The 26,701-nt window shown below is 40.7% G+C and overlaps 1 protein-coding gene and 1 long non-coding RNA gene across 2 annotated transcripts in view; one reads left to right on the top strand and one right to left on the bottom strand.

Moving 5' to 3' along the window:
* The window catches only part of SORCS3 (sortilin related VPS10 domain containing receptor 3), a 627,364-nt gene that overhangs the window by 78,779 nt on the left and 521,884 nt on the right, over positions 1-26,701 (bottom strand). Inside the window, exons 11-14 of the mRNA XM_055352055.2 lie at positions 26,473-26,575; positions 21,059-21,135; positions 18,093-18,184; positions 7,282-7,389 (exon numbers count right to left, since the gene is read on the bottom strand). Coding sequence (XP_055208030.2) covers positions 7,282-7,389; positions 18,093-18,184; positions 21,059-21,135; positions 26,473-26,575 — 380 coding nt within the window. The remainder of the gene's footprint in view (positions 1-7,281; positions 7,390-18,092; positions 18,185-21,058; positions 21,136-26,472; positions 26,576-26,701) is intronic.
* On the top strand, positions 7,786-21,861 carry LOC109028666 (uncharacterized). Its single transcript, XR_002007692.4, has 3 exons — positions 7,786-7,946; positions 21,441-21,517; positions 21,674-21,861. It is a non-coding gene; the product is annotated as an uncharacterized lncRNA (long non-coding RNA).

Here is a 26,701-nt window from a genome sequence, read left to right as displayed (position 1 = left end):
AGGGGTGGGGCAGAAACAGCATACCCTGTCCAAAGTGGGCAGTTGCCATGCAGCTTCAGGAGAATGTTGGACTACAGGGTGTTGGACTTAGTGCTGCCAGATGTTTCTGATTTTGCAAATGTGGGCTCCATTGGAAAAAGTACACACCAAGCAAGATACACCTGCGAGTCACTGTGAGCCCCATGAAAGGAATTCAATATAAGGAAATGAGAAAGAACTTGGGCTTCCTGAAAGAGGTGAGACTTATATGTGGGGTTTTGATAAGAAATGAGGAGTGTTTTTTATTTTATTTTTTTAACAAAAGCTGAATATACCATTTATGACAATATTGGTGAACCAAGAGGACATTATGCTAGGTGAAAAAAGCCAATCATCGAAGGACACATACTTTATGATTTTACTTACATAAGGTATCTAAAATAGTCAAACTCACAGAAGCAGAGAATAGAGTGATAATTGCCAGGGGCAGGAGGAGGGGAAAATGAAGAGTTCTTCAATGCACATAAAGTTCCAATTATGCAAGATGAGTAAGTTCTAGAAATCTGATGTACAACATAGTGTCTGTATTTAGCAATACATTATTGTACACTTTAAAATACATCAAGAGGACAGAATTCATGTTAAATGTTCTTACCCAAAAAAACTCACAAAAGAACAAAAGGTAATTTTTGGAGATGATAGGATATGTTTAGTAACCGCGATTGTGGGGATGGTCATGGGTGTACATATACATCCAAACTCATCAAAATGTATACATTAAATATGTGCAATTTTGTATATATCAATTATATCTCAATAAAACTTTTTTAAAGAAATAAGGAAACTTCTAAGCCATTTCATAAAAAGTATATTTTCAATACTTCATTAGGCAGTGCAATTGGAGAAGCAATTTATAGATAGGGGAAATATGTAAAAACTGTGTCAAAAATTCAAATGGTATTTTTAATATATTTACAATGGATAAAAACCCATGGGCATTCTTGTTCAGGGTCAAATTACAACCCACGGGCCATGTCTGGCCAGCTCTATGTTTTGCACGGCCCACAAGCTGAGAGTTATTTTTACATTTTAAATGGTTGGGGGGGAAAAGCAAGTGAAGAATTGTATTTTATGACATGCATGTGAAAATTATATGAAATTCAAGATTCAGTGTTCATAAAGTTTTATTGGAACACACAGATGCCCATTCGTCTCCATACTGTCTATGGCTGCTTTCACCCACTAGGCTAGAAGGATTGGGTAGTTGCAACAAAAGCCCTATGGCCAGCAAAGCCTAAAATCTTTACCGTGTGGCCCTTTACAGAAGTCTGCCGACCCCTGCTCTAGCTGGCCAAAATTATTCCCTGCAGGTGGCCTGTTTCTTGATCATTAGATCACAGAGATTACCAACATGTCCAGTGTTCTTCAATAGAGGTTATTATTTCACTTAGTCCTCACATCCACATGAGGAAATGGGAGCTCAGAGCGGAGTGAAGCAAGGCACTAAAGTCACATAGGTGGTAAACAGTGAGCTGAGCATTTTCCCTGGAAAGTGAATCTCCAAAGCCCATGCTCTCAGTCACCACACCATCCCTCCCCCTGAGCCCACACAGCAATCCATTGATCAAAATAAGCTTTTTCCTTCCAGGCTGTTGCCAGTCCCCAGTATACCCTACCGTCATCCAATACCCCCTCTGCAGGCATGGATTCTGCTTTTGTGTTCCTTGGCACAAACAAGAGTGTGCCTCCGAGTTGCTGGCAAGCCTGGCAACAATCTGAAGGTTATGAATCAAGCAGCCAGCCTGAGAGGTGATGACTTGGGAGTTCCACCGGATTTGCCGATTACTCGAATGACTTACTTTGGGCAAAGTAAAATCAGGCTCTTCCAGCAAACAACAGAGAATTGAAAAACAGATCAATGGAAGCAGCTCTGGTTCATTTTCAACGACTTTATCGGATGCAGTTACTAGAGGCTAAACAATGCATTTAAGCTCAGTGCTGAGCCTCTGCGTTGTGCTAAGGCTGTATTTAAAAGAATGATCCCTGCTAGGCATGTGGTCACAGTTTTTTAAGTGGAAAAGGCTTCATTTAAAAAAAGAAAAAAAAACCTCTGCAGCTTTGGGGTTTGCATAATTTTCTAAGCAAAATGATCTTTCTCCCCTTCACTTTGGCTGTTAGTTCTGCTGGTGGAACAATTAATCAGAGATTTATGCCAATTACAACTGGATTTATAAGAGGAGTCAACAAGGCAATTGGCCCTAGCCAAAGGTATCTGTAGCCCTTTTCACCTCTCACTTTCCTCTACTGTCCAGGCACATTCCTACCACTCCATGTCTGCTCACACTGTTCCACCCACCAGGAATGTCCTTGCTCCCTCTTTTCTGTATAGCCATGAACCCCTTTACAGCCACTCTGTCTTCAATCACATCTTTGATATCTAACGGCAACTAAAATGTTTCCCCTACTGGCCAGGCACACTGGCACATGTGCCTGTAATTGCAGCAATTTGGGAGGCTGAGGTGGGCAGATCACTTGAGCTCAGGAATTCAAGACCAGCCTGGGCAACATGGCAAAACCCCACCTCTATAAAAAATACAAAAATTAGCCGGGAATGGTAGCAAGCACCTGTAGTCCCAGCTACTTGGGAGGCTGAGGTAGGAGGATCACTTGACCCCTGAGCCTGGGAGGTCAAGGCTGCAGTGAACCATGACCGCATCACTGCACTCCAACCTGGGCAACAGAGTGAGACCCTGCCTCAAACAAACAACAACAACAACAACAACAAAACACATTTATACCATACCTTACCATTTAATCATTATCTAATTATTTCATGTATTTATCGTGCTTCTTCAAATGGATTGTGAATTAACATCAAGAACTAGGTCTGCTGTGACTTGGTGTCTGGCAGCATAGCAGGCACTCATCATACTAAGTAAACAACTGGTATACTGCCACTGTTTCCCCACACATCTTGGTACTCCTTGATGGAACAAACCTTAGAGAATTATAGTACCTTCCTTTAAATTTTACCTTCAAGCCTGGAGCTTGAAATTCACATTCCTTGCTCTTATTTTGCCTCTTTATGAACATGTGAGCTGAGCCTCAGTGTCCTCATCTGCCCAACGATGCCAATCCTATCTACCTTCCAGAGTTGTTGGGAGATTTCCATAAAATCAAGTTTGAAAAAGTGCTCAATGCGATATTTGAGCACAAAAAAAACAACAACAACAAAAAAGATGCTGAATAGTCACAAGTTGGCTGCAAGGTCTTCACTGGGTTCCTCCAAATCAGACTAAATTCTCCTTAAGCATTTTAGATATTCACTCATGGTAAGAAGTGTCTGATCTCTTTCAGGGAAGCTGTACTTCTCCCTTCTAAGATTTTTTTTTTCTAGGAAGCTGCTAGGTTCTGTTTGGCCCCTGTAAAAGTATAGCTAAATCATAGCCAATTGGTTCAAACATTTCTTATCAGGAAAGAATTTCAAACATAGCTTTGAGGATGCAGGAAAGCAGTGTTTTTCTATCTGATTCCACATCTCAGTCAAGCTAAAGAAAAGCTCTCTTTAAAGTGCTAATCAAAGGGCAAACAGCCTTTCATGAAATAGTGGACCAAAGAGGCCCAAGTGCTGCAACAGCCACAGGCATCTCATCATCTGGAGAGCCACTGCCTGAGACTGCAATAGGCCCTCCAGCTTGTCAATCAGCCTGTCCTCAGCCTTAAGTAATAAGAACAGTCACATTTCATTTTGAATTAGGCTAGACTAGATGGTTCCCATCACAGTTACCAGGGGGATGTTTAAATAATAACATCTGAAAAGACAGTAGTAAAAAGAGCAATAAAGGTAGCCAAGTCCCAGGCCTCCACTCTGGGGACTGTCTCCCATGTAAATCCTCCTGCAAAGCTACAGTGTTAGAAGTGTCCATGTTCCTGGAGCACTGGCCTCCAGGAAAAGTGGAAATTGGGCACATTATTGTGAAAGGTGGAGGAAATCAGAATCATTCCCAGTAAGCTCCTCATTCTCTAGCTGCCCTTTTGTGCCCACATGCCATTCTACCCCAATGCATCATAACCTCCATATAGACACCTCCACACACACGTGCAGTCTGCTCTGATTCCTATCCAACCCCAGCCCCCATGATTTGCACCTACTGCATTCTGACCATAGCATTTCAGAATCTCTAGAGATCTATAATCAATTTCCTAACATGCTAGAGCCATGGGCCAGAAAAATCACAACAACCACAACAAAGGTAAGATTTTTAGAAGTCACTTGATTCTTCCATTTAATAATTCATTTATCCAGTACATATATACTGTTAAATCCTCCATGTTAGCACAAGCCTGGTAAATATATGGCACTGAAAGAACAAGATACACAAAGATCTTCCCTCATGGGAACTTAAAGTCACATGCAGGGATGTCTGTGCACGTGTGCACATGTGTGTGCATCCACATGTCTGTCTCAAGGGTAGATGAAGATGGAGGGGAAAGATATTCAACAACTAATACCCTTTGTATTAACATTTATTATCTAAAGTGCTGTGAAGGAAAAAGATAAATAAGGCCAGATAACGTATAACGTGGGAACCCATCCTGATCTGGCAGGCTATGAGAACTGATATTTAAGCTGAGATCAGAAAGATACTTAGAAATTTAGTTGTTTAAGTAGGGAAGGCAGGCCCATTCTGGCAGATACAAAGAACCTGGGGGCAGGAAGGCACCAGTGCATCAGAAAAGGGTGGTCAGGTCAGGGAGGTTGCAGAAAAAGCCCCAAGCAGGTGGTCAATATAGATACTTGTAGGCCATTCTATGAGTTTAGACTCTATCCTAAAGGCAATGGAAAGGCCTCCATGGGTATTAAGAAAACTGGTGATTTGATCAGATTTTTTAATTTCAAAAATATCACTCTGGATACAGGTCAAATTCCTAAATGTGACCTAAAATCTTTCATAGTCTTACTCCCTTAACACCCAGCCACCCTCTTTCATGGTTCTTACCTTTGTTTGTGTTCTTTCCTTTGCCTTGGAATCATTCATTCATTCAACGATTACTGACTTCCTACGACATGCCAATCCTTGCTTTCAGCACTGAGTTTATATTAGTGAATAAAACTGTTAAAAATCTATGCTTTCTTGGAACTTACATTTCATTCTCTATTATATGGTTTTCCACTTGTGAACTGCTATGAAAACTTCCAGACCAACTCAGTTGTCACCTACTGTGTGTGTGAATTCTTCGTTTTCCTCTGCTATCTCCTGGCTGTATAACTAGGGTACCATGATGATTACTTTATCCCCACTTACTCTCACCACTTAAGTCTGAGAGCTCCTTGCAGACAAATAATTTCATTTGCCTTTATAAAATCTCCTAAGTTCTAACAAGGTCTGATATATATTAGAAGCTCTCTAACTGTTAAATATATAAATTCTCCAAATCAATGGATAAGAGAAAGCAACAGAACCTTAGAGTGGCTGTTTTTTCTCCCTGACCACACAGAGCTAAAGAGAGAATCAGGGTTAACAGTAAGGTGAAGGATACACAGTATTTGAATGACCTACTTTATTAATAAGTTTTCAATACAACGGCAAAGCTAAGCATTCTTGTCCCCAAATGGACTCCCTGTCTTCACCGTTCCTACAGAAATATATAATATTTTAAAACTCCTATTCCAATCTTTGCCATTGCCATTCCACAACTGGGCAACCCTAGTAGGCCAGTTGGTTTCAATACCGTTTTCAAATTTAGAATAGAGATAGAAATCACCTCTTGGCAACCCTTCCAGGGCTTGTCCAGCTATCTGAAGAGTCCTGACAAAATCTGTGTTGTTTTCATACAAAAGAAACTCTGAATTTAACAAAATGTTGAAACAGGTAACTTGAATTGTTTATATTCATTTTGATGAATACTTCCAAGATCCATCTTAATTTCATAAAAAGATCCCCTATAAGAAAATAATTATGCTCTATTCTCTAAGTATCTTGATAAGAAAATAAAACAGGCACAGAAGTTCTGTCAAGCTCTTAGGGAGTCTTGGCCAGGAGGAAAGGAAAACAGAAGTGCTATCTCATCTTTTCAGTAAATGGTTTGGCTCTGAGGTCAATCTCCTTCATATCCATGTGACCAGCTAAACTCCATCTGAAGCTGAGAAAAAAATTATTACCATTTAAGATTAGATGAACACAGAACTTAAGCTGTGGCCTTAAACTTGCTAGGGAATACCAGGTCATGTAGAGATTGGCATACACGTGATGTTGTTCAAAGTAATGCCCAAAAGAAGATGCAATGAGTTCAAATAGGCCTCATAGACGAGAATGGGGCCAAACTATAAGATTTGATCAAAACTGCATAAATACAATTACAAAGAATTTTTTTATAACTGATCACTTATTGGCTCCTAGATTGGCGTTTCTTCCAAGTCCATCACCACTGGAAAAAGACTAATTCAAACTATAAAGAAATCTATGTGTACAAAAGTTAAATCAAGAGCAGTGTCCCTAAGAGTAGGAAGATCATACACCCTTCCACCGAACCAGCACAGATGCACGCTATGAGCCCTTCTGTGCCAATTCCACACTGTAGCAAATATCCCTTAATTTTGCCCAACAAGACACCACTCTGTCCAGTGAAGAGCTGAGGTGTAAGGTTCTCCAGCCAATTGGGAGTGGGGGAGGTGGGGGACAGTACTGGTTGGTGGAGGATTACGGTTACCCACTCACCATGTACACATGTGCACACATAAACACAGGTGATCAACTTCTAAGATTAAATCTCATTATAAAAGAGTATAGAAAAAAATTTACAGTGAAATAATCTGAAGCAAAATAACTGTGGAGTGTGTGTCTGTGTGTGTTTGTGTGTGTGTGTGTGTCTATGAGAGAGAGAGAGAAAGAGACATCTCTTACAATATTTCTGATTTCAATAAGTTGACTGTTTTACTCCCTCCATCCCTGCCCCTGCTCCTTATCTCCCACTAGACTGTTTTGGAAAGAGAAAAAAACCATCTAACGACATAAGTTTTCTGTTTGCTTGGGTTTTAAATAAATGGGAATTTGCTATAACTCTTTAAATTCTATTAGAAACCTTGACTGTTCAATTAGGACCCTAGCCTCTCTAATCCTGGCAGTAGCTTTTTGAGTTTGTAGGTATAAAAATAAGTATTTCCATTTTATAGATGAGGAAATTTTGGCCCAGAGATTGGACCACTTTCGTGTAGGGTTCCCTGGGAAAAATCCAAGGCCTCAATGAAAGTAGAACCAGTGTCTCTGGTCTTCTTCCTGTCACAGCAAAAGAAGTACTCACGTCATGATGTGGGTCTCCATTCCTGCCTCCACCAGAGCCCCGTCAACAAAGAGAGGAACCGAAGTGAAACCATACTTGTCCCAAGAGTGGCCCTCATCAAAACTCACCCTGTGTTGGAAACAAGTACACAAAAAAGACAGCTGAAAATAAAGCCACACTCTTCTGTAACCATTTTTCAGGTTATTAAATTTTCCTCTGTATCTTGCTTTCTGGCAGTGTGGATTATCAATAGGTTTTAATCTTCAACATCTCCCCATATTATTATGAGATTTGATCAAAACTGCATTTCCGGACTTGGGCGGAGACAGCACCTAGAGTTGCAGATATATTTCAACACATTAGAATCGACAAACAGCCCAAGCAGGAGGGCTTAGTGGATGGAATGTCACGTTTCAAGTACTCAGAATGGAACCTGAGGTTCAATTTACAGCACAATCCATTCAGCCCTTGGAGGTTCTGACACAAATTGAGTAAGGCTGGTGGACCCAATGGAAAGGGAGGGGGTTTGTCTTTCAGATCAAACCTTACAAACAGCAATTTTCTATTTGTTCAAAACAGATGTTAGGATCATTTTCCCTCCCCAGTGCCACTTTAAGGGGCTTTTAGGGATGACCACTGAGAGTCTGAGATGTTCTGAGCAACACTGCCTCATCTTTCATCCAAAGGTAAGAGGAAGGTCTGGCCCCTTGTGGAAACAGAACCTGCAATGCTTTAAAGAGATGTAACTAGTGGAAGAGACTTGAGCAATTCTGAGTGCTTGTTTCCTTTCCTTTCTTGATATTATCAAGGACCTTTCTGCCCCTTGATTTAACCAGGGGGCATAGCCCAAGGACCATCTCCTCTGAGAAGCTTTTCTCAGCATCCCTTCTTTCCCAAGACAGCCTTAGTTTCTTCATCCTCTATCATAGGATCCTCTATCATAGGTTCATTTTTGTTCTGGCTGATTCTTAATTCTACTCTATTTCCATAATTTAGGATTAAAATTCCCTTCTGTATGTTCCTATAATACCCAGGCCTTCTCCTATCGTAGTGCTGACTACTGACTCCTTAACTGGTCTTGAATATCTCAACTCAAGATTATAAACTCTGGGAGTTCAGAGATCATGTATGTCTTATCATCGAAAAACCCCTTAATAACAAATATAACACAAATATATCTCTCTTACAATGCTCCTCACAGTATGTGTGTGTGTATACACACACACACACATAAATCCTAATATATGCACATAATATTTATATATATAATATATATAATGGTAAATAAGATGTCTGATTCTCCCACCACACTGTGAAGGGTTTTTGTTTGTTTGTTTGAGACGGAGTCTCACTCTGTTCCCAGGCTGGAGTGCAGTGACACGATCTCGGCTCACTGCAACCTCCGCCTCCCAGGTTCAAGTGATTCTCCTGCCTCAGCCTCCTGAGTAGCTGGGACTACAGGCACGTGCCATCAAGCATGGCTATTTTTTTGTATTTTTTGTAGAGAAAAGGTTTCACTGTGTTAGACAGGATGGTCTCGATCTCCTGGCCTCGTAACCCACCCACCTTGGCCTCCCAAAATGCTGGGATTATAGGCATGAGCCACCGTGCCTGGCCATGTTTTTTTGTTTTTTTAAAGAGACAAGGGTCTCACTCTGTTGCTCAGGCTGGAGTGCATGGGCGTGATCATAGCTCATTGTGGCGTTGAACTCTTCAGCTCAAGTGATTATCCTGCCTCAGCCTCCCAAATAGCTAGAACTACAGGTGTGTACCACTGGACCTGGCTAATTTTTTAAAAAAAATTTTATTTTTGTAGAGGCGGGGTGTTGCTTTATTGCCCAGGCTGGTCTCAACCTCCTGGCTGCAAGCAATCCTCCCACTCGGACTCCCAAAGTGCTGGGATTACAGGTGTGAGCCACCATGCCCAGCCTAACCTGGGAGTATTTTTTTTAGGTCAAACACCATACCGTTAATTCTTCTATTCTTAGTATTTAACAGAAAACCTGGCATATAGTTGATACTATACACATGTTAAATGAATACATGAATGAAATAATAAGGAATAATGACGGACCCTCTTTAAATCCATCCAATCATTTCTCAAGCATGACTTATACTGGCACTCAGAAGTTGGGTGTGAATTACCACCCCATTAGCAGCCAGCCTACATGGTTCGCTCTCTACTCACTTACTTCTTTGTCTTTCTATCTCTCTGTCTCTCTCTATTTTACTCTGTTTTATCCTCTCTGTCCTAATGTACAGATTAAAAACAATAATAAAGTCAATCTCTTAACCCAGCTAAAGTAACCAGTCTCTCAGACAATTTTTGCATTTATGGTATACCTTGATCCATGTTCACGAATGAAATGCAGACAGCCTGCCATAAACATCTTCATGAGTTTCTAAATTATCATATCTGTCTTGAATTTTAAGGACTTGATTATTTCAGCCTTTTAAAAAAAAATACATTGAAGGCTAAATAATCATTTAAACTAGCCCCAAAAAGTTGGGCATATCTAAATTGCTTGTCATAGAAACAGGTTTCTCATTTCAAAGTGAAAACATGTATAATTGGAAATGAACTTTACTTTTCTTACCATGTAGTCCGTCAGTTCCTAAAATAATCATAGTTGTTTCAGAGTGTGTCGTGGCTACTAACAAGTCAACTCTGGCCAATAAGTCCAGAAGGTAAGAAAGTATTAGTTGGGTTTTTTGTTTGGTTTGTTTTGGCGACTTTGGGCAAATTGGTTTTTGTCTTGGCAGATGAAAGCCAAAGTGAATTTAAGGCCTCTCTCTGTCTCATTCTCAGGATTTCCTTATCAATAAAAGGTTAGCATGAGCCAGGTGCAGTGGCCTGTAATCCCAGCACTTTGGGAAGCTGAGGCAGGTGGATCACCGAAGTCAGGAGTTTGAGACCAGCCTGACTAACACAGTGAAGCCCTGTCTCTACTAAATACAAAAAAAAAAAAAAAATTAGCCAAGCATGATGGTGCATGCCTGTAATCCCAGCTACTTGGGAGGCTGAGGCAGGAGAATCGCTTGAGTCTGGGAGGCAGAGGTTGCAGCGAGCCGAGATTGTGCCATTGCACTCCAGCCTGGGCAACAAGAGTGAAACTCCATCTCAAAACAAGTAAATAAATAAAAAAGGTCAGCATTAGCAGAGCAAATTGCAGTGAGTGCCATGAGCATTGCAGGGAAGGAGTCGTCCTCACATCACTGCCATAATGAGCAGAGCACAGGACAGCCATCTTTAGTTTATACAATGAAGAGAAGACCCACAGAGAGCTGACATGGAGAGACCATCGCAGCCTTCCAGTATTGAGATACGACCTCCAAGGCAAAGCTAAGTCCAGATGGGGAGAGAAATTGTGGATGATCAAGGTCCTGCTACAAGAAATGAGTTCTCACGGAAGGAGCAAAATCCTTGCTAGAGGAAAGAGCGGATCGGCAGATACCTAAAGGAAGGATGATAAACAACAAAGTCCAGGTAGAAAAGGTAGCATAGACAATAACTGAAGCCCAAAGATGACATAAGTAAGCACAAGCAAGTGGGCAGGACTCTAGAGCTAGGGCGATCTGAGATCAGCGATTTCTAACACTTTATTCTCACACTGAGGCAGTTATGAGGAATAAAACTCCCTAAAGAAACTCCAAAAAAAATAACATTAGAAAACTTTATCTCTTAGTGATAAAATATTTGGGTCTGGATAGGCTGCCATTTGTGAAACTTATTATTATTATTATTTTGATGACTAGAAGTTTTCAAATATCCTGAGGTGATATATTGTATATTGAATTCTATATTGAATGGTATCCCCAAGGGATGTGCCTTCTCCTCCTCAGGTCAGTAGCTCATTAATGGCCAAGACAAAGGAACTGTGAATTCCTTAATAGCTCCACAGGTGAAATTGAAATCAGTAGAATTGCCAATACTCAGGGAGACAGAAGTAAAATTCCAATTGATCTCCAAATAGTGGCAACATAGGACTACAGAATCAAAGTCAAATAAAATGAATGTATCAAAATGTTACTGATGCCTACTACTATGTGCCTGATCTGGCAGTGACCTCAGTTCTAGGGATACAGAAATGAACAGAAAAGGAAAGGTCCTAGCTTCCACGGAACTTACTTTCTAGTGTGAGGAGATGAACAATTTGGAAATAAATAAATGCAAAACTATGAGTTAGAAATAAATATCATGGAAACAACTAAAATAAGGTGATTTGATAGTCACCAAACAGCTACTTTCTACTAAAAATTTAAGAAAGCCCTTTCTACGGAGGTGACATTTAAACTGAAATCTAAATGATAAGTGGAAGTATCCATGTAAAGATTCAGGAGAAAACCATTACAGAGGAAAGGTCTAATATGAAAAAGCTGCCCTGTGAGAACAGAAAGATGGTCAGTGGCTGTAGCTTAGTGTGAACAGGGATTAGTTGAAAGAATTAGTAGAAGAAAATAAGGCAGAAGTCAAATCATGAAGGACCTTATTTTCAGTTGAAATAATATAATTTGATTTAAGCTTTAAAAGACAAGTTTCACTTCTCTGTGATAAATGGATTGTCAAGACCCAAAGTGGATTCAAGGAAATGAGTTAGGGAGGGATGGTAATTTAAGAGACCACACCAAGATGGGGCTTGGATGAAGATTATTAATAGTGGAAAAAAATGGAAATATTTAGGTTATTTTTAGAGATGAAGTCAATGAATTTGGTAATAAAATACATAGAGGTTGCATGAGCAAAAGAAAGAAGTCATGGAAAATATTGATTTGGGGGAGTGTTAAACAATTGAGGGGGAAATTAGAAGAACAGGAAAAGCAGTTTTTTTGGTTTCTTTCTCTTTTTTTGTTGTTTTTTTTTTTGTGTTTTTGAGACAGAGTCTCGCTCTGTTGCCAGGCTGGAGTACAGTGAGTCGATCTCGGCTCACTGCAATCTCTGCCTCCTGGGTTCAAGCGATTCTCCTGCCTCAGCCTCCTGAGAAGCTGGGACTACAGGCGCTTACCACCACACCCAGCTAATTTTTGTTTATCATCTGTTTGTTTCTGTTTTGGTCCATGTCAAGATGGATGCTTTTTGGACTTCCATACTGTAATATTGTTAAGAAGACCTTTCGATGGATGGATCTAGATTTCTCATCATAATTAGGGATGTAAATTTGGAAGTCATTTATAAGACAGAAACAACTTAAAGCAGAATACTTTATACAAAAAAAACAAAAACACCAAGACCTACCACTAGAGAAATGAAATTAGCTAATAAAATATATAAAGCTGAAAAGAAACTGGAGTCATTGGTCAACTACAAGTTAAATATTTTCTGGCAATGCCACTATCATGAGAGGTAATCAAGCCACCGTGAGTGTAGGATGTGCTCACAGATATATTACAAGCATAAGAAAAGAAATCATCCTTCTACCCAATCCTAAATACTATGTTCAATTTTAATAAGTATAGAAAAACTGACAATAAGAGTAATTAAAGGTAAAAAGCAAATGGTTCTAGAAACAGGTTATATGAATTTTAGGCAGCTTAGGGAAAAAGAAGAAGAAAAACTGAATTAATTACCATTGCATCTTAATTTTTGTAAATGAGAAAATTTCCAAATATTTTAAAGGGCTATTTATCGACTACCAAAAAGGGATAATGTCAGTGAAGGAAATTAGACAGAATGTAGTTAGATAGGTGGAACTATTAATTATTTAACATACAGATAGAATAAGGGAATAACATACAGAGAGAATAAAGATTTCCATGTGACCCTTCTAAAGAGAACAGTCAAATATTTGTGGATAAGAATATAAGTTCCCAAGTACACACTACCATTCAACAGTGTATCCCAACCCCTATTCTCACGCTAGATAAATAACATATGCTCAACAAATATGTACGTAATAAATGAACAAATGAATAAAATCTGTCTTGAGTTGCATATCATGTCATTTCCCAGGACTTAAAAAGGCTTTTCTAGCCTAAGATATTTCTAAGAAATACATTGAGGTCCTTCCCAGCTGTACTTTTCTAAAAATCATACGTAATTCTGTAGCAGGCTTATTCTGCATAGATCTGAGCAGCACATTACAGGTCAATGCACAGAGATTACAAGTAGATTTACTATTACTCAGCATGAAAAACAATCTTTCTAACAACTAAAGCCATTATACAAGATGGGAACTACGTAAGGTGGGTATTTGCAGGTCAATTAGCACTGTGATATTCTGGTAAAGTGAGGTAACTTTTTGGGGGTGTCACAAAAGTATCAGCTACACCAGGTATAATACTAGTTTAAATGACTTCTATTAGACCTTTTCCTACTTCAGGTGTCTATGACTATGATACTAACATGACGTAAACTAAAAGGAATAGAATCTGCCAATAACAATCAGAATCCTCCTCAGAAGTCTCTAGCACAGAAATAGAGAGCTACAGTGGTCATTGAGAATCAATGTTCCTCCCTCTGGTAAGGTGTATTGCTCCATTTCATTTTATCCCCAGTACATGAGGTGGTAGCATTTTAGCCACCTGGAAGTTCTTCAGAACAGTACACGCACTTTTGCTTTTCAGAGGCATGTATTGTTTGGAACTATTGTTTTCATTTGAAAGTTTCTCTGAACAAAATGCTAGCACACACAACCAAAGAAACACAAAAGGCCAGGTGACGTTTTCCTTTCTGTTTCCAAGAACATCCCATTGAGAGATACTGACAGCATGTCAGGGCTAAGCAAACAGTCACACCCCTGTCTACCTGCCCATTAGGTGCTCTGCCAATTGTGAGTTTTCATCAGATCTCTCTATTCAGTGGGGGCCCATTGTTTATCTCACTCTAATGCTTCTCAGGTACAAAGGAGATGGAGGGTTTCCCTGAAATAAAACTTAGTTCTAATCTCAATGCATCCAAATGTACATGGTCACAAACAGATGGATTCATTTGTATGCTGTTTTGCATTCACGCCTATCTGGCTACCTATCATTTCAATTTGTAGGAAACAACATGCCTAGTTAGCCTAGCTAAAGTTTCCCCAGCTTTTCAATTATTACTCTTATTTTCTCTTAAAGGCGATGTAGCTATTATTTAAATCTGAGAGCCACTACATCCCAGTGGGTAAGCTGGTGTCTTTTTCCTATTCAAATATTAATATACATACATCTGTATATAAAACAATGTCAGTCTGAGATCTATGACAGAAAATGGCAATGAACTGATTACCTAACCTATCTTTCTCTTAAAATGAGCTTTGTTTACCTTGAGGGTTGTCACTTAATTAGAAGCTCCTAGTGAAGAAAAAGCTGGCTTAAGTTTCAGAAGCTTGTATCTCACAAGCAGGAGACAAGATCAGTCAACAATTTCATAAGAAAACATTGATGATAATAACATTGTCAAGCCCTTACAAAACACTCACGTAGCCTTTGAAAGAGGAGTGCAAAGGATAATTCCCAAATCAGTTTGTGGTTGTTGCTGTTGTTTTCTAACACATATACTCAACAGCTGGCATTTAACCCCTTCGAGGGATTGCTTTAGAGAATGGCATTCATAGAAAGGCAAGTAAGCAAAAATCATGGTCTCTGTCATGTTCAAGAAAACATTTGTAGCATTTATGACAAATGGCAGTATCAACATCCTATAAATGGGATAATGCCATTTCAAAAGCTTAGTTTGAAAAATCATTCTTAATACTTTCTAAGTTAGAATAGCCAAACAAATGGAGGGTGATATTATCATTGTTATTATAAGAGGAAATTCAGTGGCAGTGCAGTTCTTTTTTTTTTTTCGGAGCTCTATAAACATTTTTACCAAGAAAAGAGATATTACATTGAACAAGGGAAAACTCAAACTTAGTAGTGATGACTTTGAGAGTCATGATTTGGTCCTACATAAATATTCCTAAATGAATATTGAGTAATTTTCCCAACTTGGATGGTTTCCTTCCAGGCATAATCAGACAAGTACTCCGTTTGGAAGTGAGTCAGTCTTTGGAGATAAACTTTTGTGGATCAGACTGGACGGTTAGATGTAAGGCTGCTAATGTTTGACAAAACCAAAACTCTCTTCCATGTACTCTTGCCATGTCAAATATGCTCTTCTCTTCTACCACCAAAAGGAAATGGCAAAAATAAACTCTTTCTTTCCTCAGCACAAGGAAACTTCTGCAGAATGCTCTTAAGAATCAATGATTAAGTGCGTGCTAGGTCCCTACCACAATCAAGGAGAGTGATGGCCAAGTTTAAGGGTCGGTTGTTAGCCTCTTCTCCAGGACTTATAGGGAAGAAACCAGGCCAGCTAAGTCTGTCTGTAGGACATTTATCAACTCTCTTATGAAGATTTAGATGGAAGTTTTTAACATGATGGGAGCTAAGAAACATTGCCTTGCTTGGTTTAAAAACAAGCTTGTTTTAAGACTCAAGCTGTCTTCTCTGAGAGTGCAAGTCCTACTCAGTCCACAATAGAGATAGCTCTTTCCTCTACAGAGGCAGATGGGTTTTGTTAGCAGAAAAAATTACCTACCAGACCAACTTTAATCCCTTAAACTGGCATGTAAGTTCGTCTGAGTCCTACCCACCTCTATTTACATTTTTGGTCTCAATCAAATAGTACCCTGAACACTCCCTACATTACTTGAATTCTGGACTTCAGTCAAAGTTTCCTCTTTCCCTGGCTTGCCTCTCACCTCTCCTGTAAATCCTGGTATCCCTCTCTCAAAGGTCAGCCCTCACGTCACCTGCTGCAGGAGATGACATGAGGGCTGACCTTTGAGAGAAGGATGCCAGGCTCCTTACACACCAGGCTTCAGTATTCCAGCAATACACACAGCTGGCATCCTTTAGCAGACATTGCTTTCACTTCTAGTCACACATGTACTGCCTAAACACCTTATCTTGAGTATAGTCTCCTGGAGGGCAGGGACTATGTCATAAGCCTAGGTGTGCTTGCTATAGTATATAGAAAATTAGCAGCCAGAACAGAAGAGCATCCATGACAGAAATCGAACTTGGTGCTGCCAGGTATACATGTCTAGCCTTGAGAAAGGTATTTAACATGTTTGCTTTTTGATGCTATTATAAGTGGGTGATAAAAAGGTACCTACATACATAGGTTGGGCAAGCGTTAAATGAGATAATTCATGTAAATGGTTTAGAACAGTGCCTGGAAAGTCCCTTAATAAATACTGACTATCATTAATATCAAGCAATTCTAGTCTTTGGATACTACCAAAAAACTATATAAATCAGTAGTAAAAGGATAAGAAAGAATTACACTGGGAACTTTTACAAGATCATCCTTGAGGTGGGAGAGCGCTCCTCTTACAAATGGCTCCATGCATCTTTTCAACATTTATATGCACAATCTCTCCATATCATAGTGGTAGAACTATTTCACTATAAGCTAGGTTAAGCTTTAAGAAACTGGCAATATTTGATCATTTTTGACCTAAAAATGGCGATTTCATATGGTTTCACTTAAAATGGTCACATTGAGAGAATCCTTCTTAAGTCCTTGCCAAAAGGACTGAAGCTTGGATTTGGCATTAGGGAATTCTAAGCCTTTCCTGATTACAGTCCGATGCTTTCCAGTAAAATTCTTACTCTAAACTTGTTTATCTCCCAATATCTAAGACCTGGTAGTTAGGCTAGGGTCCACCTTCCTGCCCATGTGAATCCGACCAACTGTACTCTAGATAGGATATTCTCCACCCACAAATATTCACTCTTCCAAATATTCACTTTGCTGAATCTGAAGCGTGAAATTCTTTCCCTTCAGGGCATAAATACAAACGAGACTCATCCATTCCCTGCCAAAAACACAAAACAACAACAGCAACAAGTTGTCGTCATCGTTGTCGTCGTCGTCATCATCATCATCATCTATTCTCATTCAACTCTGTCCTTGTGGAAGGTCTTGCATATACACTGTCAACTCCATTTCATAATCTTACTCTTTGAAAGGAATAATCTATACTGTCTCTATTTCATTTCATTGCTTATCATCCATTCAGTAGCTCATTTGTTTATAAATCTATTATAGTCTTACTTTCATCCCCACCTCTGTTTCAATTCTACTCTGACAAAAATCATGAAAAACCTCCTTTATTGCTTAATCCTAGGTTGTTTTTTATTCCATAACTGACTTGATCTGATTGTAGAATCTGATGCTATTAATCACCCCTTTCTTCAGCATTCATGAAAATATTTCCCCTTAGTTTCTATATTTTGGCCATTTCTCTTTAGTCTGTCCCATAATTTCTTCCTGCCGTCTGAATACTGGTTTTCAGCAGAGTCCATAGGAGTCCCTGGTTTCTCCTTCTACCCACTCTCTTGAGGCACTGAGCCCACTACCATAGCTTTAACTACCACCTAGTGGTTAATGACTTCAAAGCTAAAGTGTCAGCCTAGACCATTCCCGAACTTCAGATGAATATATCTGACAACTCATGGCCATTTCTGCTGAAATATTCATAGAAACCACTAACTCAACTTCTCTAGAACTGAACTCAGTGTCTGTTACATGTACCTAACCCTCCTCTTCCAATTTCCATCTCTCCTATTTTGGATTACTGATCTTGGCTACTTGAACTGCAGGTCCTTCCTGCTGTCTTCTGCCTTATCTGACTACTCATTACCACCCACCCCATTCATTACACCTCCCCATCTGAATTATCTGGCCTACTATTGCTGCTTATGAGTTAGATGATGTAAAGGCTATTAAATGGATAGATGGATAAATAAATGGATGAGGAAATGTACAAATGGGTACAAAACCATGCAGAATAACTCATCACAATCCTCTCCACTAAAAAGCTGCTCATTAGCTCATTAATAGGGTAGGGAGCTCTCCTTACCACAAATGCCTGACTGGCAGAGGTGTGTGTTTCATGGCCACGAGGGCGCCACCCCAGTCTAGGAACCAGACATTGTACTCTTCATCAAAGATCTGGAACAACAACAACAACAACAACAATCATAGCAACACCTTACATTTGCATAGTGCTTAACAGTTTACAGTCTTTCACATATATTGTTTCATCTAGGTTCTGAGCCTTCCAACAGCACTATCAGATAGTTTTGCAAGTATTATCTCCATTTGATTGATGAGGAAATGGGCTCACAGAAAACAAATAACTCCCTAGGCCACTCAAATTGCATTTCCAGGGCTCTTTCCACTACTAGTACTGTGAGCCAGCATGCTACATGAAGGTGATGCAACAAGGTGCATGCTCAACTAGGTAACCCAACGGAAGTATGACTTTGAAGAAACTTCCCTATCTTTCCAGCTAACTAAGTTACTACTCAGCCTTCTCTTCTTCCTCATCTATTCAGATGTTTGCTAATTTGTCAATAGTCTGTGTTTTATAGTGTTGTTTCTACATTATCTAGGAACTTAAAAGACAATTTCCTACCCACCATGGTAAAACTAATAACTGATATAGCCACCACCTCCCTGCAAGTTGGATGAAGACCCAAGTTGGGTGTCTATGAATCCCTACTCTAAGTGGTCATTGAAACACAGTACTTCCAGGGATCTAACGTTATTCATTCTTTATTTCATCTATTTGTCTGTTACTTATCCATCCATTCACTCATTCATTCTGTTATTCAGTATTCCATCCAACCACCCATCCCTCCATCTACCCATAGGCATTTTCTAAGCACTGACTTCAATACAAGGTTCCGAGTTAAGAGAATTTCAGACCTAAGCCCACATATATCAATGCTTATACCAGATATGACTTTTATATCTCCAACCTTAAACAGGAACACTATTTCTCCAGCAGAGAACTAATCTCAACTGTAGATCTTCTAGGGGAAAGTATGCTTGGAGAATTCCTACAGCACTTAACCACTGATGGTGGTTCATGCAGCCTAGATGGAGAAGTTGGGATGGTGGGTTAAGTGAAGAGGGCTAGAAGACGATAAGGAGACGATACAGTCAGATTTAAGGGGTGAATGTGTAAGAGGAATGGGGCCTCCTATATATATGCCCCAGGGAACCTTAGAGAGAAAAGTAGTTTCTCAGTCCTAAACCTCTTTTTTTACATATTTATCTTCAAAGAAAAGAAAAATGTCCCTATTAATGATGAGCCCCAATGCACAAAGGACCTAAGGGTGATTCACTTATATTCCAGATATAAACATAGACTCTGAGTCTGCAATGTTAGGCTTTTCTCTCCAGAGCTTAAAGGATAGTTCTGTGATAAGCCACATAATGGAGATGCTGGGTTGAACCCTAAGAATGAGGAACACAGGAAGAGGCACTGGGGAGGAGGGAGAAGTTATCCTTATCCTTTCCTCTTGATTTTACCATCTGGCCACTGCTCATTTTTGCCCTGTCTAGTACTGGAGTGAAAAAGTGGATTCCTTAGCTGTTTATGAAAGGAGGAAAGAAAAAGTAGTGACAACGTTGGTCAGGTGAGCTACTTCTTGAGGTAGAGAGATCTCCAGAAATGGTTTGCCTATGAGGTGATTTTTTTACCAGATGAGTTTGTATTCCAGCTTCCACCCTCCTTTGGCTCTCGTAATAGGTTATTTTACATTTTGAAGGGTATGATCTTATTTATGTATCTGTTCCCCAGCCACCTGATTATGGCCTTGTGGGTAGGAACCTCAACTTATTATTGACTGTGTGCCTTGCAGTACTTGACATAATTGCTTTTGTCTCGTAGGTACTTGTTAATTTTTACAACATTGGTAGTGCTGACACTGGTGGCAATGGGGATGATGATGATGGTGGTGATGACAGTCTTCACTAAGGGATTCAAACAGGAACTTGTCTAACAAGATATTCATTGTTTTTCTCTTGTCTTCTCCACGGAGAAACTGTCTCACTTTTAAGACTTAGTAAAATGCAACCCCTCCTTGTGATGTCTTTCCTGGTTTCTCCAGCAGGATCAATTCGTCTCTTTTCTTTGTATGCTAATAATGCCACTAGAATATTATTATCACCCTGAACTACAGTTAGCTAGCTACGAACCCATTTCTCCTATTTAATTTTGAGCTTTTTAAGGAAAGGGACTCCAAAGTATTCAATTACCTCCTGGAGCCTGACACCTAGTTGACGCTGTATAAGTCTATTTGTCCAATATAGTAGCCATAAGAGAGTATTTAAATTTAAATTAATTAAAATAAATAAAATTAAAAATTAAGTTCCTCTGACACGGTAGTCATATTTCAAGTGCTCCATAGCTGCATGGACAAGCACAGATACAGAACTTTTCCATCATCGCTGAACATTCTATTGGACAGCATTGCTGTAAGTGTTTGTAAAACTGAATTAACATTTCATGCAGTCATATATCTGTTTCATACTTACTCATATATAAGCATATAAGCTGTTTCATACTTACTCAAGACAGTCTACACAATACTTAAACAACCACTGACTTCCATGGCTTTGTCAGTTTTAATGTTCCAATCCTTGCATTTTGTAGATACAGAAACACATCCCCAAAGGTGAAAAGACCACCTTGCCAAGAACTCTTGGCACACTAATGATAAAAACAGTTTTATCAGTTGTATCCCCAGCAACCAGCACAGTACTTAGCATCTGGACCTGTTACATACATATGGCTGAAGGAAAGAATAAGTGAACTGGGAAAATTCCAGTTCCTCCTATTCCCTGCCCAGTACCCTTCTCATTATACCCCATTACCCCTCTAACCTGCCAGCCAAATTGACCAAACTGAACAGCTACTTCAAATGTTTTGAAATTACAAAGTCATAATGAGGCTGAGAATCTATAGGATGGAGAGAGAGATTGGTAGAACTTACTCTAAATGCCTCCTCCCTTTTTGTCAATTCACCCAGTTACCTGTCTCCATGTGTTGCCCCCATCGGAGGAGATGAACACACCAATATCAGTATATGAGAGCTCCGGCCCAATGTTGCCTGAAACATAAGCAGATCATTTGAGATTGTCAGGAGTTTACCAATTAAGTGTGCTTAGGGCTGAGGGATGGGGGAGCAGAGAGTAAAGGTTTTCTGAGTGATATTTACAGCTAATTTGTGCAGTTTCTTTTCTGGTGTCATATCAAAAGCCCAGCAGGACGAAAAACCCAATATGGGAAAAAAATCTAAATAGTATGACAGAAATGCATCATTCAATGACATGAGTCAAAGACAATATCGATTAGTCCAGGTCTCTTGAATTATTCAGTCTGTATACCAATAATCTCTCACATTGCTCCTAACAGGTGTCCCCTGAAGGAAGCAAAGAGTGGAAGAGTAGACACATATGGAGAAATCTGGCATAGGAGCCTAAGAAAAACTGGTGTGTGTGTGTGTGTGTGTGTGTGTGTGTGTGTGTGTATGTGCATAACTGTGTGTCTGTGTGTGTGTTTGAAACCTGTCAGCATGTCCTTTGAGTGCCAGGCAGTTGAGTGACCCAATGGTACAGATTATGTAACCTAAATTATACGGTGCCCAGAAGAAGATGACCACACTCAGCATACCATGGCCATCAAGCACGGCAGGAAAAGAAGTCACCTGGCTTATGCCTAGACCAACCATACTTGCTGCTTCCATTCCTTCACACTCTCCTCTCTGCCCTTCTTTTTCTTCCCCTGGCACTCCATCACCTTGTGGCTATGCTTATTAAAAAGAAAGTGGTCAAGCTTTTCTAGTCCATCTATATTGATTTAGTTTTCCCAATGAGCGGCCCTCTTCTCACTGCCTAAAAGAGGCCCCCAACCTAATAGTGCTCAATAAATAATTGTGGAATGAATGAATGGGAAAACCAATGATTAGATCATGTTCCAATGTTGATGTGCACTTGAGGAAGTTCTGACAACCAGGAAGGAACCCTAAACATGTAAGAGTTTATCTTACTGGCTGATATTTTTTCTTTAAAAATAGCAGGAAGAGAATGTTAGCTCCCACACATCTGTAGCCTAAATAGGAGCATAACAAAAATGCAATAATGAAAATGTTAATTGAGCTCCTGACATTTAATGCTTCAAGATGAGAAATTAAAGCCAGGCTACAGCTTGTCAAGCTTCCATCAGCATCAGGGAGCACACAGATAGCCAACTTGTTTTGAGACTCAAGATTTCAAAAATAACCCCTGGGCTCAGGGCTCAGGGTTCAGGCAGTAGGTGTGGGAGGAGTAGGGAGAGACTTGGTGAGTAGATCCATGGAGTTCTGTCTGGAATTTGGAATTCAACTCCCCAGATACAGGTTTTAGAAGACACAGGTAAGGAAGGTAAAGGGAAATGGGGAGGAGAATATCAACTCGAGTCGCTTAGTGGTTGTGCTAACATGGAGCATTGTGTTAAGAAGGATTCTTTGGTTTTGACAGAATAGAATGTGGTGGTGATCAACAGATGTCTACCAAGGGTGACAGAGAGAGAGGGAGGCAGGAGCACTGTTGCTCCAGAGCTGTGTATCTTCCATCCCTGGCATGGCTTCTAAGGATCTAGCTTATCATCCCTCACCTTCCTTAGAAGCTGGTTCTGTCAACATCTTTAGCCTCTCTTTCAAAGCTCGACTAGATGGATTTTGGGGGCCTTATGGTGGTAAGAACCCAAGACTCACAGTGAACTCTATTTGTGGAAATATCTTCTGTCAATTGAAAAGACCTCTGAAAGAAAATGTTACTGATCACAGAGACCAGAAAGTTGGTTCCCAGATGAAGGGACAGAAAAGATGTACCCAGGAGGAGTTGATCTTTGAACATGTACAGTCCTTCGGTGGCTCTGTGGGTGATTTCTGATAGGAAGAGGCGGAGTTATGGTGTCAGAGAAGGAGGATTTGAAAAATGAGCCTTGCTGGCTGAAGTGGAATTGGGGCTCAGCTAGAGTGGCTGCCAACCATGTTGGAAGAAGGGGATGCAGCTGTTGCCCACTTGAGTGGTATGATGAGAGAGGAGGGGGAGTGAGATGGAGAAGAACTGGGATCTTTGGGGGAGTGAGATGGAGAAGAACTGGGATCTTTTCTCACCAACAGCTTGGCTGGTAAATGATGGAGGGCCCATTGCCCTTTTTGGAAGTTTTAAACAACTTGCTTTTACCCTCGTTTCCTCCCAGTGCTATCCTTCTCTGCTCCTTAAATATTAAAAAAATAAAATAAAAGGGAGAGAATATTGAAGTCCTCTGACGGCTAGCGACGCTTCTCTCACCACCACTCATGCCAGAGGGAGTTGCTGCCCATACAGGGTGGCTACAGGCTCAGTGGGGGAGGAAGCTGACAGTATACAAGCAACTTGCCCCTGCAGGGGCAGGGGCGGGAGGAGGGCCTCCACAGAAAGAACAACAGGAGGGTGCGAACATTCAGAGTTTACAGGAAGTTTGGCAAGGGGTCTGGTTAGCTGTGGAGCTGGCACGGAAAGGGGCTCAGAGATGGGTCTGGCTGAAGGGCTACAGAACAGAGCACTAGAGGTGGAATCAGAGAGATTGTGGGCTGGGACATGACACCTGTTTCCACCTGCCCACAGTCTCTTCATCTCTAAATTGAGGAGTATAGTAATTGCCATTTCTACATCATCGTGCAGTTATGCAATCAAGGCAAGAAAAGCAAGCTTTGGATGCTGTAAGGCACTGCGAGGATGTGAGGTCTTTATTACTAGCTTGAAACCACAGTGTTAAGGATATTAGGAACCCTAGTGTTTCTGCTTGCAAAAGGCAATTGCCAAACTCTCTATACTAGATTTCCATCTGCCTTCGGAGATGTCCTCAACCAGGAGTTAAGAGATGAATCCCAGGGTATACTTTTATCCACGCAGCTTCCCTGAGACCACATCTCAGTGCAAAGTGGGAAAAGGGAGTCAGCAGTGGGAGTGGAGAGAGCCCAGGGTGACTGACACCTGAAGGCAGGTGGAAGGCATGGATATGGGAAAGGACCCTGCAGGGGCAGGCTCCATGCAGGCCACTGAAGGCATAATTGGCTGACGTCATAGTTATCTTCCTGATGGCAAATAACCTCCCAAGGTGTCCAGGGCAAGCAGGGTAAGGAGAAGCTGGGTATGAAGAGGCACGCGCCGGTGACTTAGACCTGGCTTTTCATCAGCATCTCATCAGCTGAGTTATATCCCTCCCAAAGATCCAGGGCATGGCAAAAAGCCTCAAGAATTACAAGGGGAGATAAAAAGAAATTAGCAATTCTGATACATATGGGACAAAAAAATTCAAAAATAAATCTTTAATGTCTGTGTGTTTGCTAATTTACAAAGTACTGATTTAGAAGCAATATGCTGGTCACAGGTAATAACAACTACCATTAATACTACCTTATGATGCTCTGTGCACTCTGCTGGGTCTTATAGACACATACTTCCATCTCTAAGTTTTACAACACCCCCACAGTTTTACAGATGAGAAAAATGAAGCTCAGAGTTTAAAAACTAAGCCAAATGCACAAACCTAATATCAGCCTGGAAAGCAGGAGGACAAGTTTCCTGAGTTTCTCTGTGTGCATAGTGCATGCATCGGATTTATGGATTTATTGAAGGAGATGAGCACATTATATTCTTCTGATGTAAGAAGAATTTTAACTTCTGTAACATTAATGATGATAAGTAACATGTAGTGAGTATTCAATATGCCCCAGGCACTGTTCTAAGCCTTTTATTTATTTATTTATTATTTATTGAGCCAGAGTCTCACTGTGTCACCCAGGCTGGAGTGCAGTGGCACCACCCTGGCTCACTGCAACCTCTGCCTCCTGGGTTCAAGCAATACTACTGCCTCAGCCTCCCTAGTAGGTGGGACTACAGGCATGCACCACCACACCTGGTTAATTTTTGTATTTTTAGTAGAGACGGGGTTTCACCATGTTGGCCAGGCTGGTCTCAAACTCCTGACCTCAGGTGATCCACCTGCCTCGGCCTCCCAACATGCTGGAATTACAGGCATGAGCCACTGCGCCTGGCCGTTGTTCTAAGCATTTTAAATTCATTGTTTCATTATATCCAGCAATTCTATTATTTTGGTACTATTATGCCCACTTTGCCAATGAAAACACTGAAGTTCAGAGTGGTCAAGCCACAAAGAACAACGCCTGGCTACATACTAAATATTCAGATAATATTAACTTTTATTATTCATACCTACTTTTTGATGTAGCTTCCAGTTCAGACCTCCTGTAGGTCTTGAGGAGAGGCATAGGGTCCCGCAGCCCTTGAGTTGGAAAAACCAATCCACATGGATTGCAGAGTGTGAGGATCACTTCTCCAGCTAGGGGAACAGCAACTGAGCCTGCCTTCATCTCTCCTCAGCCTGGGCTCCCTGAAGCCAGTGGTATTAAGCATAGTGGGCTTGCTTAATACCACTGTGGTGTCAACCATCTGGGGTTGACAGGAGCTGACTAAAATGCCAGAAGCCTATGCCAGCTGTCAATCTGATGAGAGTGGTTCATCACTGGTGGTATCTAAAAGCTCACACAGTTGGAGGCTTGGAGAAGGAAGCCATGCCTAGAGAGTAGGAACTCCAGGGACCAGAGCTTTGGGTTGATGAGAGAAAACAGAATGTACCAGCTCTGAAAGTCACTGCGAATTTATCTGCTTTCATTAGAAAAATAAGCTGACCAACACCAGAGCTCTAACTTCTAAGATTAGCAGGCTGCCTTCCTTTATGCCATCAATGTATTCCTGAAAAGGTGTATGGAAATGCAGTGCATGCTAATCAGAGCATACTCCCTGGAGACTTTAGCTTTCATCTCAGAGTTGCTTTATCTTCATCTCTGACTGATGCTCAGTGGACAGTGATTCCAACAATGCAACCTTAAGTTTTTCTGCCCTTTGCCCTCAGGCTCTCAGCCAAGGGGTTAATCATGTGTAAACAAGCCTTTACATGCACCAGAGACCTCCTGATTAAAAACAGCTCTGGGATGGAACCCTTTGTAAAGAATCATCTGTGTAAAGAGAAAACTACCTCAACTTACATCTGGTGAGCTAGGAAGTTCATATATCATGTTTTCTTAAAGTGTGGATTCCCTATTACAAACAACCATTCTGACTGGTCAGTTTACTTTGAGAGAAACTCTGGCCTCTTGCTAAGCACAGGGGACTGCTCTGTGTCTGGGGGGAAGATGCATGAGCCTAGGAATTACAAATGTCTGGAGCTCTCTGCATGTTGGGTTTTTAGATGGGTATTGGGGAACCCTGCATATTTTCTGGGGCGAGTGATCACAGCTTTCATCTGATGCTCAAGTGAGTCCATGATCCCAAAAGAGGTGACAAATTTATTCTAGACACTCTCAGTAAGGAAGAAGCACAGGGAATGTTTTTCTTACCTGTAGCCACCACAAGTCCTGGGGCTGTCTCCTTGCTAGAGATTCTTCCTGAGGAATATGGATTTTCAGAGAGTTGCAGGTGCAGATGTAAGGAACAGAAGGGCTAAAATGCAGAAAGAAATAGTTTCATTCTAGGAAATTCCAGACACCTGTACCCCTGCCCCACTAGAGATGGGCTTCCCGATGTTCAGCTCCCAGAAATAGCAAGGCATTGGATGGTGAGTCACAC

The sequence above is a fragment of the Gorilla gorilla genome, chromosome 8 (assembly GCF_029281585.2).
Source record: "Gorilla gorilla gorilla isolate KB3781 chromosome 8, NHGRI_mGorGor1-v2.1_pri, whole genome shotgun sequence".
Lineage (NCBI taxonomy): Eukaryota > Metazoa > Chordata > Mammalia > Primates > Hominidae > Gorilla > Gorilla gorilla.
This window is presented reverse-complemented; position numbering and strand designations above follow the sequence as displayed.